This window comes from Sylvia atricapilla, chromosome 9 (genome assembly GCF_009819655.1).
Source record: "Sylvia atricapilla isolate bSylAtr1 chromosome 9, bSylAtr1.pri, whole genome shotgun sequence".
Classification (NCBI taxonomy): Eukaryota; Metazoa; Chordata; class Aves; order Passeriformes; family Sylviidae; genus Sylvia; species Sylvia atricapilla.
This window is the reverse complement of record NC_089148.1, coordinates 27137095-27151794: the sequence shown is the minus strand read 5'-3', so window position 1 is coordinate 27151794 and position 14700 is coordinate 27137095. Positions and strand designations below refer to the sequence as shown.

At 40.5% G+C, this 14700-nt stretch overlaps 1 protein-coding gene across 3 annotated transcripts in view; it reads left to right on the top strand.

Moving 5' to 3' along the window:
• Positions 1–14700, top strand: part of FGGY (FGGY carbohydrate kinase domain containing) — a 120973-nt gene that overhangs the window by 80061 nt on the left and 26212 nt on the right. For all 3 annotated transcript variants that reach the window (XM_066325408.1, XM_066325409.1, XM_066325410.1), the window contains 4 exons: positions 3807–3954; positions 5319–5393; positions 8678–8798; positions 12611–12705. In XM_066325408.1, coding sequence (XP_066181505.1) covers positions 3807–3954; positions 5319–5393; positions 8678–8798; positions 12611–12705 — 439 coding nt within the window. The remainder of the gene's footprint in view (positions 1–3806; positions 3955–5318; positions 5394–8677; positions 8799–12610; positions 12706–14700) is intronic.

Below are 14700 nucleotides of genomic sequence, written 5' to 3'. Positions count from 1 at the left end.
TGGATTTGAGTCTTCTGCAGTTAGTAGGTGGAGAACAGCACTGATAGTAAGAGTTGTAATATTTTATCAAAAGAGTGATCATATTTTATTAAGTTCATTTGCTCAGTGGTAATTTTGTAATGCTCTCCCAGTATCACTCTCCTAATGAAACATTGCTATTGCTATAAATTTACTAAACACGTCTCATGTTAATTCTTTCATCTTCTGTCTCCCTGTCCTTCTCAAATATTTGTTAAATTTGAAGAAATTAATTTGAATGAACAAAAATCAGGAACTTTGAAATTTGAACTGGTTTTTTTTTCTCCTTATTTTTTCTTTTCTATTTTTCCATGATTCCCCAAACTCCACCCCTATGAGGGGTATAAGTAGCAGCTGCTGTTGGCCAAAACTCTGGATTATGGGTTTATCTACATTAAGTCACATACACAGAATAAAAATCATCTCAGGTGCAAGTTGGGAGGGACTTTACAGCCCACCCAGTGCCACCCCTGCCATGGGCAGGGGCAACTTCTCCTACTCCAGGTTGCTCCAAGCCCTGTCCAACCTGGCCTTGGACACTTCCAGGGATCCAGGAGCATCCACAGCTTCTCTGGGCACCCTGTGCCAGGTCCTCCCCACCCTCAGAGGGAAGAATTCCTTCCCAATTCCCCACCTAACCCTGCCCTCTGTCACTGTGGAGCCATTCCCCCTTGTCCTGTCACTCCAGGCCCTTGTAATTGTCTCTCTGTAGGCTCCCTTCAAACATATGATCTTGTTTTGGGGGATTATTGGTGATGAGAAATGATTTCACTGGAATTCTCAGCAGAACAGTTCAGAGAATTGGGTTTATTATGGTTAAGGATGTTCTCTGTGTGGCTGTAGGAATTTGAATCTGTTCAGCCATTGCAAACAGCCACGGAGGGGAAACCCAATGAGAATTCCATACTTTGATGTGCAATTCCATATTCCTTTACTCCCCGTGCTGGAGGCAGAGCAGTGAAGAGTTAAGCACCTGCATGTCTGGATCATTCCAAAAAGAGCATCAGAGGCCACAAATCCATGCCTTTTGCTTGCTGCTGCCTATCACCTCCTTCTGCCTCCCCAAACCTGTCCTCCTTTTCTCCTGGTGCTGCTAAGGAGCAGGTTTGGACTGGCAGGTGCCTGCTGAGCAGCTGATCCCGGGAGTTTCCCTGTGCAAACTCTCCTTTGCCCACACCAGAGCAGATTTCTGGCTGTTTGAGCACCAGTGCAGAGATTTGTGGTGACTTGGGAGGGTGTGAGAGGCTCAGACAACCAGCTCTGACCGCTGCTGCTGAAGGCCAGGCTTGTGCAGCCCTGCCAGTCCTATTCCTGGGTTCTTTTTTACCCTTCTTTTACTGGAAGTGGAGAGGGTTGGATTACACGAGGATTTAAATTTAGCATTTGGTCTATCTGATGGGCACAGTCTGTGAGCACCAAAACTTGGGGTTTTTCAGGCAATTCAGCGAGTTGCAGAAATTGCTGTGATGTATCACTTTTACTCTTCATCCTACAGATTGTGTAGGTCTGCCATTTAGTCATCACTGCTCTGTTAAATCCTGTACAGGTAGATTAGAGTAGGAAATTTAAAGAAATAACACAATCCTTTTTGCTTTAAAGTTTAGATAATTCTGTTTTCTAGAATGACAGTTTGTAACCTGCTGGAGGAGAAAAGTGTCTATCTGACAGGAAAGTTTTTATGTCTTTGGCACTTGCTGAAGTGCTGTTTTAGGGCAGAATTCCCTTTCCTAGAGATCTCAATGCCATTTCCCCATCTAAAGAGATGTCTCCTGAAAAGGAAGCATTGAAGTTACACACACGGCATCCACCAGCAATTCTGGGATCTTTCTAGCAGAATATAAGAATCATATTTGGCAGTGCTCTGTATCTCTAGATGGTTTAGAACCTTTTTTTTTTAATTTAGAAATCTAAAATTTTTGGATTTATTTTTTTCCCTGAAAGATACCTGCTGGCCTCTTCCATGATTCCTGAGCAGATTAAATATCAACCTCTGGTTGCTTTCTGAAGTTGTGTCCAGTGTATGAACATAACCCTGGGCAGACTTACATTGATTTCTTATTCTCCACTTTCAGCTCAGCTCCTTTCTCATGGCAACAGCTCGTGCTCAGCTCTGCAGGTCAGAGGCAGCTGCCACTGATACTTTCACAGAGAACTGAGTAGAAAAAGCTCCAGGAGGTGATGGTGTTATACTGTGTTAAGCACAGAGGTGGTAAAACAGGATCTGGCAAGTGTTGGAGGGGTTTTTCTGGTCACTCAGCCCAAATGTAGTGCCTTGAACCCTTATCTATATCAAGGAAAAAAGATAAAATGTGAAAAGGTGTGGGGGAAAAAGTGTAATTCCAAGGTTGTGTCATCTTAAGCATATCTGGCTCAACTTCAGCTTCCTTTTGTTCAGTCCTTGTGTTCTGACAGAGCTGCACAAATGGCTAATCCTTGTGAGAGCAATCAACCAGGATGGAGAGGAGAGAGAGGCTGGGATGTCTGGTGTGTCTGTGGTTGAGTGAAGCTTTCCTTTTTTTATCCTTCCCAACAGTCAAGCCATGATTGAGACTGGGATTAAAAGGACTTTATCCTGAGCATGTGCTGCTTGTAGTGGAGTCTTTAGGGATGGAGAAAACAGGGCCACTTTTTACAAGAAGGGGAAAGAAGTGATGGTGACCTCCAAATTATCATAATTTGGGTCCAGGAAGACACATAAAGTACATTTTAAAGGACGTGAATAATGATGTAAATTAGTTATTTTAATGTCTTCCAAGTGTACTTCATTTTGAATGATATCCTCTGATAGTGTACACATGGTAAGGTATAATTGAAAAAACATGCAGCTGAATGGTTGAATGCAAAGTATAAATATACAGCTGCTAGTGGGTCAGAAGTCAAACTAGTAAAGCATATGCCAAATTCCCTTAGGGATCTCATTAGTGCATGATTGAATATACATGTAGAGGCTAAATGAATATCACTGTTTGGGTTTGCAGTGGATGAGACAATGACTAATCAATTGTAATTAGGGTTAGATGCTATTATTGACCCACATGTCTAGAATTAAATGCCTCACTTGGAGATTTCCAAGGAGTTGGAAAATATGTATGTTTGTGATGAGTGTTTGAAAAATAAATTCTGAGTGTAATTGCAACATTTTTTAAATGGAATGTCACTAGAGTCATTGCAAGCCAAGGCACTGAAGAATTCACCATTAGTCCTAAGTCCAGGAAAAAAGTCTGTTGGATGTTGTGGAGTTGGGTGTAGCATCTGAACTTAGATACAATCATATTTAGGCCCATGTTGGGCTCCTCCCTAAAATAGCAGCCACTTTCTCTCCTCCACCCTTAGTGCTGCATTTTAATCATAACACACACTGAAATAATTATGGTTTTAAAAAAGGAAAGCCATACGTCCAGCACTATTGATTAATCAGAGGAATTTTTAAACATTTGCAAAGGAATTTGGTTTTCATTTCTGTCTGCAATCCTCCTTTACTCCTCCCTCTCCTCTGTGGGACAGGAGCAGCAGCAGCCCCCCAAATCCCAAACAGCTCTGGGGACCCTTAGGAGTCCGTGGACAAAGTCAAGGTCACGTTGCCTCCCCTCATTTGGGAAATGAAGGAATTCTGGTGGCCTGTGCACAAAGACATCCGTGCAGTGCCATGGCCTTGGCAGGCACTGGGATTTTGCCATGCTTTGGTGGGATTTCTGCATTTGGTGGTAGTACAAATGTTTTATGTTTGAGGAATAACCTCCCCCCTCTTTTTCCAACTTGTTGTATTTTTTTTTTTTTTTTTTTTGCAGTGCTCACAGTATATATACATACTTGAACAGTCACCTGGATCTGATTAAGAAATCTTTGCCTGTGGGTTTCCTCACTGTTGATTTACATGTTTGGCCAGATTTCCATGGTAACAGATCTCCCTTAACAGATCTGACACTAAAGGGCATGGTAAGAAACAGCCTGTCTTTGCAAAAAGGTCAATACAGGGTAAAAAAAAAAAAAAAAAAAAAAAAAAAAAAAGGCAATTTGGAAGGAGCTTTTCTTCAATTTTGAGTGTACTCCTCCTTAGCTATTTACACCATCCCAAAGGATTTGGGTTTCTTGCTGCATTGCTGATGTTTCAGTAGAAAACCAGAGATCGTTGCATTGAGCTATCACTACAGCCACATTAATTTTCTAAAAACTTGAGAAATGTTCTGTGTGTCCGGGTTCCTTTCCTAGGAATCACATTTCACAGCTCTTGCTGTTGTTGTCTCACCTATGTACCAAATCTTAGAATTCGTTGCAATGAATTTCAAGAGAAATTTGGGTAAACCTGTCTGGGAAAGGGATGAAATATTCTGATGATTGGTGGTTGATTTAAACAACTTTTCAGCCCATCTTTCAGAGTTCGGGCATTTTTTTTCCTTGAATTTACAGTGGTAGATCAGCTCACCCACAAGCCAGGGCTGTGCAGAACTTGAACAGAAAGGGTGTCATAAGAGTATAATTTGGTGATATCAAAACACCTGGTGATTCATGCAAAAAATCTCCTTCAAAATGGCAAATTGTCCTTGAGATGAGCCTCTCAAGCTACCCACCAGCACCAAAACCTGCTTTATTTAAGGCTGAGATAGGAAAGGCATAAGCACTGCTGCATATTTCCCTCACAAATGAGGGAAACCTTTAAAAATAATTAGAAAAAGGGCCTATATATTTTTGAGTCCTGATAATAACCTCCATTATTTTATGAAAGAATTACATGCTGCAGCAAAATCAGAACTTCCCTGGTATGGTGGCTGTATGCAAATACTGGTAATAGCAACCCATTTTTTCTGTCACAATTCTGTCTGTGTTCAGGTCTTGCCTGATATTAATCCAGAGTAACTACACTGCAGTATTGATTTATGTCAGAGTAAAGGAGGTTAAGATATAGTATTTAATTATTAATTGTGTTTTAGTGTTAGGGCGCTTGGGAGGGAGGGGGAGAGATGCTTTTAAAGAGTTATTTTTATGTAATAGCATTTTCAAATTATTACATTAACTATATTCACGAGCAATATCTGAGTCATAACATAAAGCTGTCAGAGTTAATCTATCTCTAATCCCATACAATATGCTGTTTGTTCTTTATTTCTTCACAAGGGCAAGGATAATTTAGGTGGTTCTTCCCCAGATCAGGAATAACATGTTTAACATAACATTATGTGTACAGCTCACAGCAGTAAAGCTTGGAATTAGCACTTAAAACTTGTTACAACAAGAAGCCATGGAGAATAATGGAGTTTTTACTTTGGCTGGATTTTTACATCTTCTTTTTGATCTTTGCACAGGTTGTTGGACTAACGTTGTCTCGGGGTCTGGATGAACTTGCCCTTATCTACCTGGCCACCATCCAAGCCATTGCTGTAAGACATTTTTAGTGCATAAAAGAAGAAATTAATTGTCTCGTGTTTCTTGCAGACTGCTCATTCCCTTCTGCTAACCAGATTTCTAATAATACATGAGTTCACCTGATGGGCTTCTTAAAGGAGCAAGATGCTGTTCACCCACATTGGTGACCACTCCCAGCTGAGGGATAATCAACAGACTTGGGGGGAAGATGTTCCCCTAAAAATAATCCTGTCCTGGTGGCAGTTCTGAAAGTGAAGCTTTTGCCTCTGGTGCAGATGTGAGGGAGGAGGCTGACAGCACAAGGAGCAGTGTTAACATCCCAGCTGTCTGCAGGGAGGCTGAGAGAGGGGGAGAAAAGCTCTGGCAACTGTACAAAGGGCTCTGGGCTGTCCTGAAAAACCTCAGCTTCAGATTGTTTCCCATATCCAGGGGTTTTGCCCGGTGGGTGAGGCAGGGCTCTGTGCCAGGCTGAGCAGGGATGTGCCTCAGAGCCACCAGGGCACATCTTTCCCCCTCGTGTCCCTGCCCGGAGGGGAGCAGTCCCAGCCTGTGCCCATGGCTGGGCGAGCAGGGCAGGGCTGGGAAGTGTCCCTCGTGTTTGCCAGCAGCCACGTCTTATCGATATATTATATTTTATCTGTATTTTTATTTATATGGGGAAATTCTGTTGGAATACTTTTCTTTCTGTCCTGATTCATCCACATTTTATTTATATATTATATTTTATTTGTATTTTTATTAATATGGGGAATTCTGTTGGAATACTTTTCTTTCTGCCCTGATTTTCTCTTGAAACCACAAGAAGTTCACGAGAAGTTCTGTTTTGAGGTGAAACCCTGAAGTGGTTTGTTTGGAAAGCCTGGCTCAGGGTGTTTCCAGTGGGACGTGGCTGTCCCCAGACCTCTGGTGACTGAAATCCACATTCCTTTAGCATCCTTTCTGTCTTTTTTTTTTTTATTTTTTTTTTTATTTTATTTTTTTTTTTTTTTTTTAGGCTTTGTTGAACTTGAGGTGTTTTTTTTTTTTTTTTTTTTTTTTTTTTTTTGCAAAACATGAACAGTCTGATGAATTGGGGAGTTTTCCTGACAAAACTCTGTTCAGCTGGAAAACTTCCAAACTCCTCTCCGGGTTAAACAACAACTTTTCTAGGCTGGGTCAGCCATCTGGGATGGAGAGGGTGGGCGGCTGCAGTGAATTTACTGGGAATTGTTCATCTTATGTGTTAACCCTCCCTCTTCAGCAAAGAAGGAGAACTTAACCCCAGCCTGGGATTCATTGCTGGGAGTTTGGAGCTTTTTGCGGATGAACGTAGCTGAGTTATACCTGATGCTTCAGCGTAATCCCACCATTGAGAGAGGAATGTGGAGGAGAGGTTAAACAATGCCAGGGACTGATCCTGCCCCTGAAAGGAACTTCCTAGTCTGGAACAGGTGCCCTGTGATTATCTCGTGCTAACCAAGTGGAAACCTTCTCTGCTGGAAATCCTGGGAAAGTCACCTATTATCTCATTATATGATACAGCTCAAACTTTATTGTCAAACACAAGCACTGGCTGAATTTACTGAGCGATAAATTCAGCAGCTGCGTATCTTTTGGAGAGCTGATTGGGCTGATTTAATATAAAAAGGGCATATTGTAGGTTTTTCTTTTCACTGTAAGTTAAGGGAAATTATTTTTTTTCCTTGAAAGAGTAACTAAAAAGTAGACAGGGAACATCGTTTTTGACTCGATATATTTACTAATTGCTAATGAGATACCTAGGAAATCAAATTTTCATTCCCAATTTTAGTTTCATTTTTATGGAAGGAAACAGTTGTAGTAATCCTGTACCATTAGCTGTCTTCAATGGGTGCAAGATAAACTTTAAACCTATGCAAAAACCTTGTACAAAGTGTAGGCCTGCCCACAGAATGTTAATCTCTGGTTTTCTTTTCAGCAGGAGATGCTTTTTCCTTTTTATATGGAATTTGCATTTGAAGCCCCTCAATTTGCATTTTCTCCAACCCAGGATTAAATTAGTTCCCCCCCACCCACAGTGAAGTAAGTCTGGCTTTAATTTAAATTGCTGTGTGAATACAATTTTCCAGGCAGGTAAACACAAAATAATTTTCACAGCGTGTTCTTTCTCAAGGTCTTTGACATGTGTATGTTGTGAGAGAAGTTGTTAATAAATTTGAATTTCAGAAGCAGAGAAAGAGAATCTCCTTTTAACTATTCACTGCAAAATGCAATGCAACAGTTGGCCAGATGAGAACATGATCAGAGATGTAATTGTGGCCATCCAGCCCTTTCTGAGCAGGCAGACTCCTTTTGGAGCAGTTTATTTTTCCATAATTTAAATCGTGGCTGTGCAATTTGGAAATCAGCCCTCTGTGTCAATAGGGAAGTGATGGATTTAGTCAGCTGGGGCTGCTCAGGTTCCTCTGAACTGCTCGTCTAAAAATCAAAATACATTTGAAGGCCTGTCCAGAATAGTGCTGGGCACTCACTGTGGATGTCTCCAGCCTGGTGGAACCCTGCAACTTCCATTTTCAGTAACTTTTATTTGAAGAGAGGCTTGCTGCAGCTGCAGCCCTCTTAATGAACTGCAGCATGGCCTAAAGAAAACTTCAGTGACAGTTTATGAAAACTCTCACCAGAGTTTTGTGAGGAATCTGGCTACCAAGAGTCAGCCTGGGCAACATTTTGCCTTGAATTGGACATTTTGTCAAGTCTGAGCTTCAAGCTTAACTTCCAAGGTATTAAAAATTGCTGGGAGTTATTTTTGGTCAAATAGTTTGTCAAAGAAATGGAAAATATTTTTGCAAGAGGGAAATATGGAGAAGGTTGACTTCAGTGAGAAGGGAAGCAAAGCAAACAAAAAGAAAAAAGATTTTTTTTTTAAATGGTAAAGCACTTGCTTCTGCCATTCTGATTTGAGTTTCTCAGAATGGAGACTGAAAAGTTTAAAATATGCCTGCATTCGAGATGTTTCAATTAATCCAGCCATGAAGTGGAACATTTTATTTTGTATAGGGCAAAGGCCAAGAGAAATAGTTAAGCCAATACAAAATTCTTCAGGTTTTCCTTTTTGCTGAAAAGACAGAAAAGAGGTTTTTTTATTTGCTGTTCTCTTTTTGTTCTGTTCTGCTACTTGGCTTCAGAATTGAAACCTCTTTAGTGAGCTGGATTTTCAGATGCTGCTGTACAAAGCAAAGAGAAGGTTTTGGTGGGGATGTCTTCGCCATGCAGGTGTAATTCTGTTCCTGTGGCTGTGCTCATCTGCTTCTGGTTTTTTTTTTTGTCCCTCTTTTTGAAGTTAGGAACAAGACATATTTTGGAGGTGATGCAGGCTGCAGGACATGACATTACCACGCTGTTCCTGTGTGGTGGGCTGAGCAAGAACCCTCTCTTTGTGCAGATGCACGCTGACATTACTGGTAAGCTTGGGCAAGTGCGTGGAAAGGAGTAAAAACCTTTTTTTTTTTAGGTGTCTAAGTACTTTGTCTTTGGAAAAATAAGAACTTTCTTTCTATAGAGCTGTATTTCGCTGTGTGAAAAACGAGATTCACTTTTTTTTTTTATTATTTTTTTTTTTTTGGTATATTTTAAGATATAGGTTTACTAAAAGATAAGACAATTAAGAGATAAAAAAGCAAAGTACGGCCGGCCGGGTGACGTGGCATTCAGCCAAGTCCACAAATTGCTATTTCAGAGACTTTCTTTAATTACCCTTTCTATTGTATCAGTCTGTGGAATATTCATATTTTTCCATACATCAGTTTCCATATTCCAGGGACTGTTTTGCAGGGCCCCTCCTTGGATCCACCTTTTTAGAGCATTTGTGTTTCTGGGCTGTGTCTTCATCATCACCTCCAGCTTGGGCCTTGGTCCGTGCTTTCTTCAGATGGAGATGCTGATAGCTGGTGTATCAACAGCAGAGTCTTCTTTACATGTTCACTGGATGTTATCCCAGCCAAACAGACAGTTTAAGCAATTACTGTATCACTACTACCACTGTGCCTAATTTCCTTTACTAACAGCAGAAATAAAAACTTACATCCTTCCCACAAAGTTATTAATCATATAGCACACACCTTGCGAAAAGCCAGCTTTATAATAGTCATTTATAACAGCTGCATGGCCAAAAAAGTGTGCAATGAAATATTCCTACTGTTGGCTTTCCTATTTGACTTGTGACACTGTCCTGCTCGTGCTGGGCATTGTGTCCATTCCATAGAACAATTCTTTCCTGAACTGCTTCCATGCCTGTGTCACTGATTCAGGGGTTTAGGGGACAACATCTGGATCCTTGCTCCTGCAAGGTGTTGGCACTTGGTTTTGTGGAATTCCTGGTGGGTGGAAGGCCCTGGGTAAGCGTTTCACTACCAGAGGAGCTCTCAGGCCTCCGTGGTTATTTTTGTCTCCCTTCAGCCTGTGTGTGTTGGGACATCTCTACACACCTGTGAGTCACTTGAATATAGTTCAAAAAATGTGGAAAAAATGACAAAATTTAGTGTAAAGGACTTCAGAGAAACATTGAGTGATGTGTGTTATGGGCTTATTTCAAATTAAGATCAGTTAAGCTGTCACAAATGAAGTTTAAGGCCCAAATTTGGGGGGTTTGGTCTGGAGATCTGACAGATCTGACTTGCCCTAAGATCAAACCACACTTTATAACCTGATGGACAAGCAAAAAAAAACCAACCAAACAAAAAAAATTCCTATTGACCTTAAAATTCACTAAATGTATTGGAATCAGGGTGTTGCTTTGTGAAAAATGATGTTAAGACCATGCCTTTCCTTCAAAACTTCACATATTTTAGGTGAATTTCAGCTACATGTAGAGTTAGGCTGCTGGGTCGTGATGTGTAAAAGAAAAGATCTGTGAAAAGGTATTCTGATTAAAATGTAATCACAAGTTCTTTGACTGTAACTAATGGCCAAGTACAATTCAGTACAAAAAGGCCTTTTTGCAGTCTGGAGTTCTCCCCCATTTGTAAAATCAGTGACTGACAAGAGATGTCAGAGTTCATCTGACTGAAATGCTCTTGGTTATGTTGAACTCATTAGAGCCTATCAGATAAAATAACTAACATTCCAGGATCAATCCCCCATTCTTTCCTGAAAAGAAAAAAACAACAAAAAAACCCTGAATATATTATTGTTAACGACAAATGCCCATGACTCAGCCATGCAGACATCCAATAAGATAATTCCACAGGCCACTTAAAAAGTATCTTGATCTTTTTGTTTGCCTGCTCAGAATTCCGCATTCATTCCGACGATGCGGGAAATGGGCAGTAAATTTTAGAGCCCGCTGAAAATTGCTCCCTGACGCCTGGCAAAGAGCCCCGGAGCTCTGAGCTTGAGCTTTAGATTTGCTGTTCCAAGCCGCCCCAAGTCCTGAGCTGTGCTTTCAGCTGAGCTGGAGGAGTGCTCAGGTGACAGGGCAAGCTTTGCACCAGGAACTGCATGCCTGGTGCGAGGTGAATTGGCTTTGTGTCAGTAATTTTCATTTTAATAATTTTCATGTTTCAGCTTCTCGTATTAATAATTTTTATTTCTCATTTTGTAGCGTGTGTTTCGCCTTTTCCCTCTAGAGTTGTTGTTATAAATGCCTGTTATAAAGCTGACTTTTCTCAAGATGTGTGCTATATGATTAATAACTTTGTGGGAAGGATATAAGTTTTTATTTCTGCTGTTAGTAAAGGAAATTAGGCACAGTGGTAGTAGTGATACAGTAATTGCTTAAACTGTCTGTTTGGCCGGGATAACACCCAGTGAACATGTAAAGAAGACTCTGCTATTGATACACCAGCTATCAGCATCTCCATCTGAAGAAAGCACGGACCCAGGCCCAAGCTGGAGGTGATGATGAAGGTGATGATGAAGACACAGCCCAGAAACACGCAGCTCTGAAAGGGCAGACCCAAGGAGGGGCCATGCAAAACAGTCCCTGGAATATGGACACTAGCTCATGGGAAAATATGAATATTCAACAGAATGATACAATAGAAAGGGTAATTAAACAAAGTCTCTGAAATAGCAGGGTGAAATTCAGGACTTGCCTGAATGCCGGCCATACTTTGCTTTTTTATCTCCTAATTGTCTTATCTTTTATTAAAACCTATTTCTTAACATTCACCCAAAAAAAAGTGAATCTCGTTTTTCCCAGTTGTTCTTGGCTAGTTTTAGGACTTCACCCAAATTTCACCTCCTAATCTTACAGCTGGCTCTCAGGAGCAGCATTTTTTGGGGGGCATGATATTGTGGAGGGTGTTCTGAGCAGGAATCTCTGCTCCCACGCCTGTGTCTGCATCATCATTCCCTGAATGGCATTATCTCAGTACTGGAAAAGCACACACATGCCAAACACTGCAGGAATATTAAATTTTTCGGCTTTGTGAGGATAAACATCTGAAGTGCAGCTAGAAAAGTATCTAGATTTATGCTCTTGGTTTAGATTTTTCAGGGGAATTAAGAAAGCAAGGTAATTTTTGTTTGGTTTTTTTTTATCCTTTTCCTGCTTTTCTTTACACTAGTGAAACAGGTCTCAGAAAATTCTGCATAAGGGAAAATATGTTCTCAATAGTACCGTGGGTGGTGAAACACTAATATTTAATTCGACTTCAGAATATATTGTTTACTTGTTTTTCCAGTGTTTTAATTTTGTTTTCGAGTATGTTACACAATTTGGAAGACAAGATTTCTCTTTTTATTTCATACATAGCTTGAGAAAACTTGCTACTCATATTTTCATGGCTTCCAGCAAAACCAGACTGGCTTTGTTGGCTGTGTGTTCAAAACCAAACACAAACAATCTTTTTTTTTTTGTTTGTTGCAAAAGAAACAAAAAGGAGACCGCCTTGTTTTCCCCTCCAGGTCAACTTTTAATAGGCACGTGGGTTTGGAGGGTGTGGGTAACAGGTTTATACCAAGCCCTTTGAGTGAGATAAATAGCCAGAGTTAAAGATCTGGGGGTTGGGGTTTTTTTTTGTGTGCTTTGTGTTCTGCATTAATATTTTGCTAAAATGATTTTATTTAAATGCTGCATTTTACTTGGAGCCCGGAACCACAGAGCAGAGAGATTTACATCAACCTGCAGCAGGATGTAGCTGTGAAAGGGGTTTTGAATAAAGGTTTTCAAGCCCTTTTTGATTCCTTTTTTTGTCTTTTTGGGGTTTTAATTATTTGTGGATTTGCTGGTGCTGCTTTGTTCCCTAACAGAGGCCTGGCTCTTCCCTTGCAGGCAAACCTGTTGTGCTGTCCAAAGAAGTGGAGTCTGTTTTGGTGGGTGCTGCTATTCTTGGAGCTTGTGCTTCTGGGGATTTTGCATCTATCCAGGTATGCAGCACCTGATTTTATGTCATTTTTTAAGTCAGTTTTAATGTGTTTTACACCTTGACTTCTGGCACCACACACACACCCCTTAATCCAAGTGGAAAAGTTTGTCCCTTCTGCACAGCCAGACAAGATCCAGCTTCTCTTTCCCTCCACCCTCTCTTTAGCTCCAGATATTATTTAGGTGTGTTGAGGATTCATGTGTCTTTGGACTGTGGGGACATGCATAGGAGCTGCTGTGTGTGAAGTTAGCCCATGTAATTTTACAGACAAAACAGGGAATTTGGCAGGGCTCTGATCCTGCAGGAAGGTCACACTTTCATCTCAGTTACATTTGTGCTACTTTCCTTCCTTCCTATTGAAGAATGTTAAACATCAGAAGCAACAGAACATTATTTATGCAGTAACAAATAACATATCTTAGCTCTTGTCTTGCCCCCAGTGAATGCAGAGTTAATAATGAGGATGGAGCTTCATGTTCATTCATGTTACTCCAGTCCATTAACAGCTGGAAAAGTAGCAGCATTATTTTTAGTGGGTCACTCAAAGCATGGCTTAGCTGCATTTATACAAACAACAGTGGCATCAGAAACCCAAAGAAGGGTCTGACTGTCCCAAATCCTGCCTGTTCTCCCACCTGGCAATCCCATAAGCCATGTCCTCTCCTCATGCTGCACAAGGACACTGACCAGCACAATGCAGTTGGACAAAAGGATTTATCAGAATGGTCCCTAATACACTCGCTGCATTTTTCTTGATAACATCAGGCACAGATATTTGCAGATAAAATTTTGCACAAAAGCTTATCTGGAGATATTTTGTGAATAGGGAGGTCGGCTCCTTGACCTGGTTAAATTGGTGCAGTTCCACTGGAATCAATAAACAGCTCAACATAAGCTGAGGAACTGGGCTGTGCTTGGCACTTCTCCAGATGGGAATATTCTACAGTGCTATGTAGGTTAGCAGGAAGAGCAGTTTCCTTTCATAAAAATGGTGCCATTAAAATGAATCCCATTGCAGCAAATATGCAGTGCAACACAATAATAATAAAATAACTGTATGTAATAATTCTAGTGCTTGTGAGGAGACCTTGTTTGGATAAATGTAATTTCAGTAGCAACTTTTGGTGACAGGACTTCATATTTAATTCTTACTCTTCTGTTAATCTGCCTTCAAAGACACACTTCATTCTGAGTCCAGGATGTTTCCCACTACTGTACAATAACTGAACACCTCAAAACTGATTTTGCTAAGTGGTTTTATCAACATCAGAAAAATCTAATGCTGCGAAATTTTCTGTGTTGTGTTTTATACAATTCTTGTGTATCCACCTACCTTTAGTTTTTAACCCCACCCTTATATATAAAAGTATTTCAGAATAATGTGGAGTAATGTCAGAACAGGTATGAATACTTTTAAAATATTTTAGCTACATGGGATCACAAAGGAAAAACTGAAGACATTTATTTTGAGATCAGGGAAATTTAGGGACCTTTTAGCAAAGGCCTTCCTGCCGTGTTTGCTTTTTTCTCCCATTCCCTGAATCTGAGGATTTTGGAAAGGCAGAGGAAGGAGAAGGTTTTTCTTAGGCACCATGATGTACACAAGGAGTGTGTCAGAGTGCTGTGACCTTGCCTTCCTTTTCTTCACAAAGGAAAAACTGAATACATTTATTTTAGGGTCAGGGAAATGTAAATGTGTATCTGCCACTGCACTTCAATAACCTCTCTGACATTTATTTTTGTACCACATCTTCCAAAACAACCCTTTCTTAGAGGTGCTGCTGCAAACATTCAGCATCTTTGTAGACTTTGCAAATACAGGTTATTACCTCTCCTCTAATAGATGGTTTGTGCTTAATTACTGTGCTTTCCAAAGCTCTTTGTTTGCTCAGTGTAAAAGTAAAGGAGAGAACTGTGGGTTTTTTACAATAACCTCTCTCCTTATGTCTGTGGCTTTTTGAAGGGGATTTTTTACTGTATTTTTCCCACTCACTGG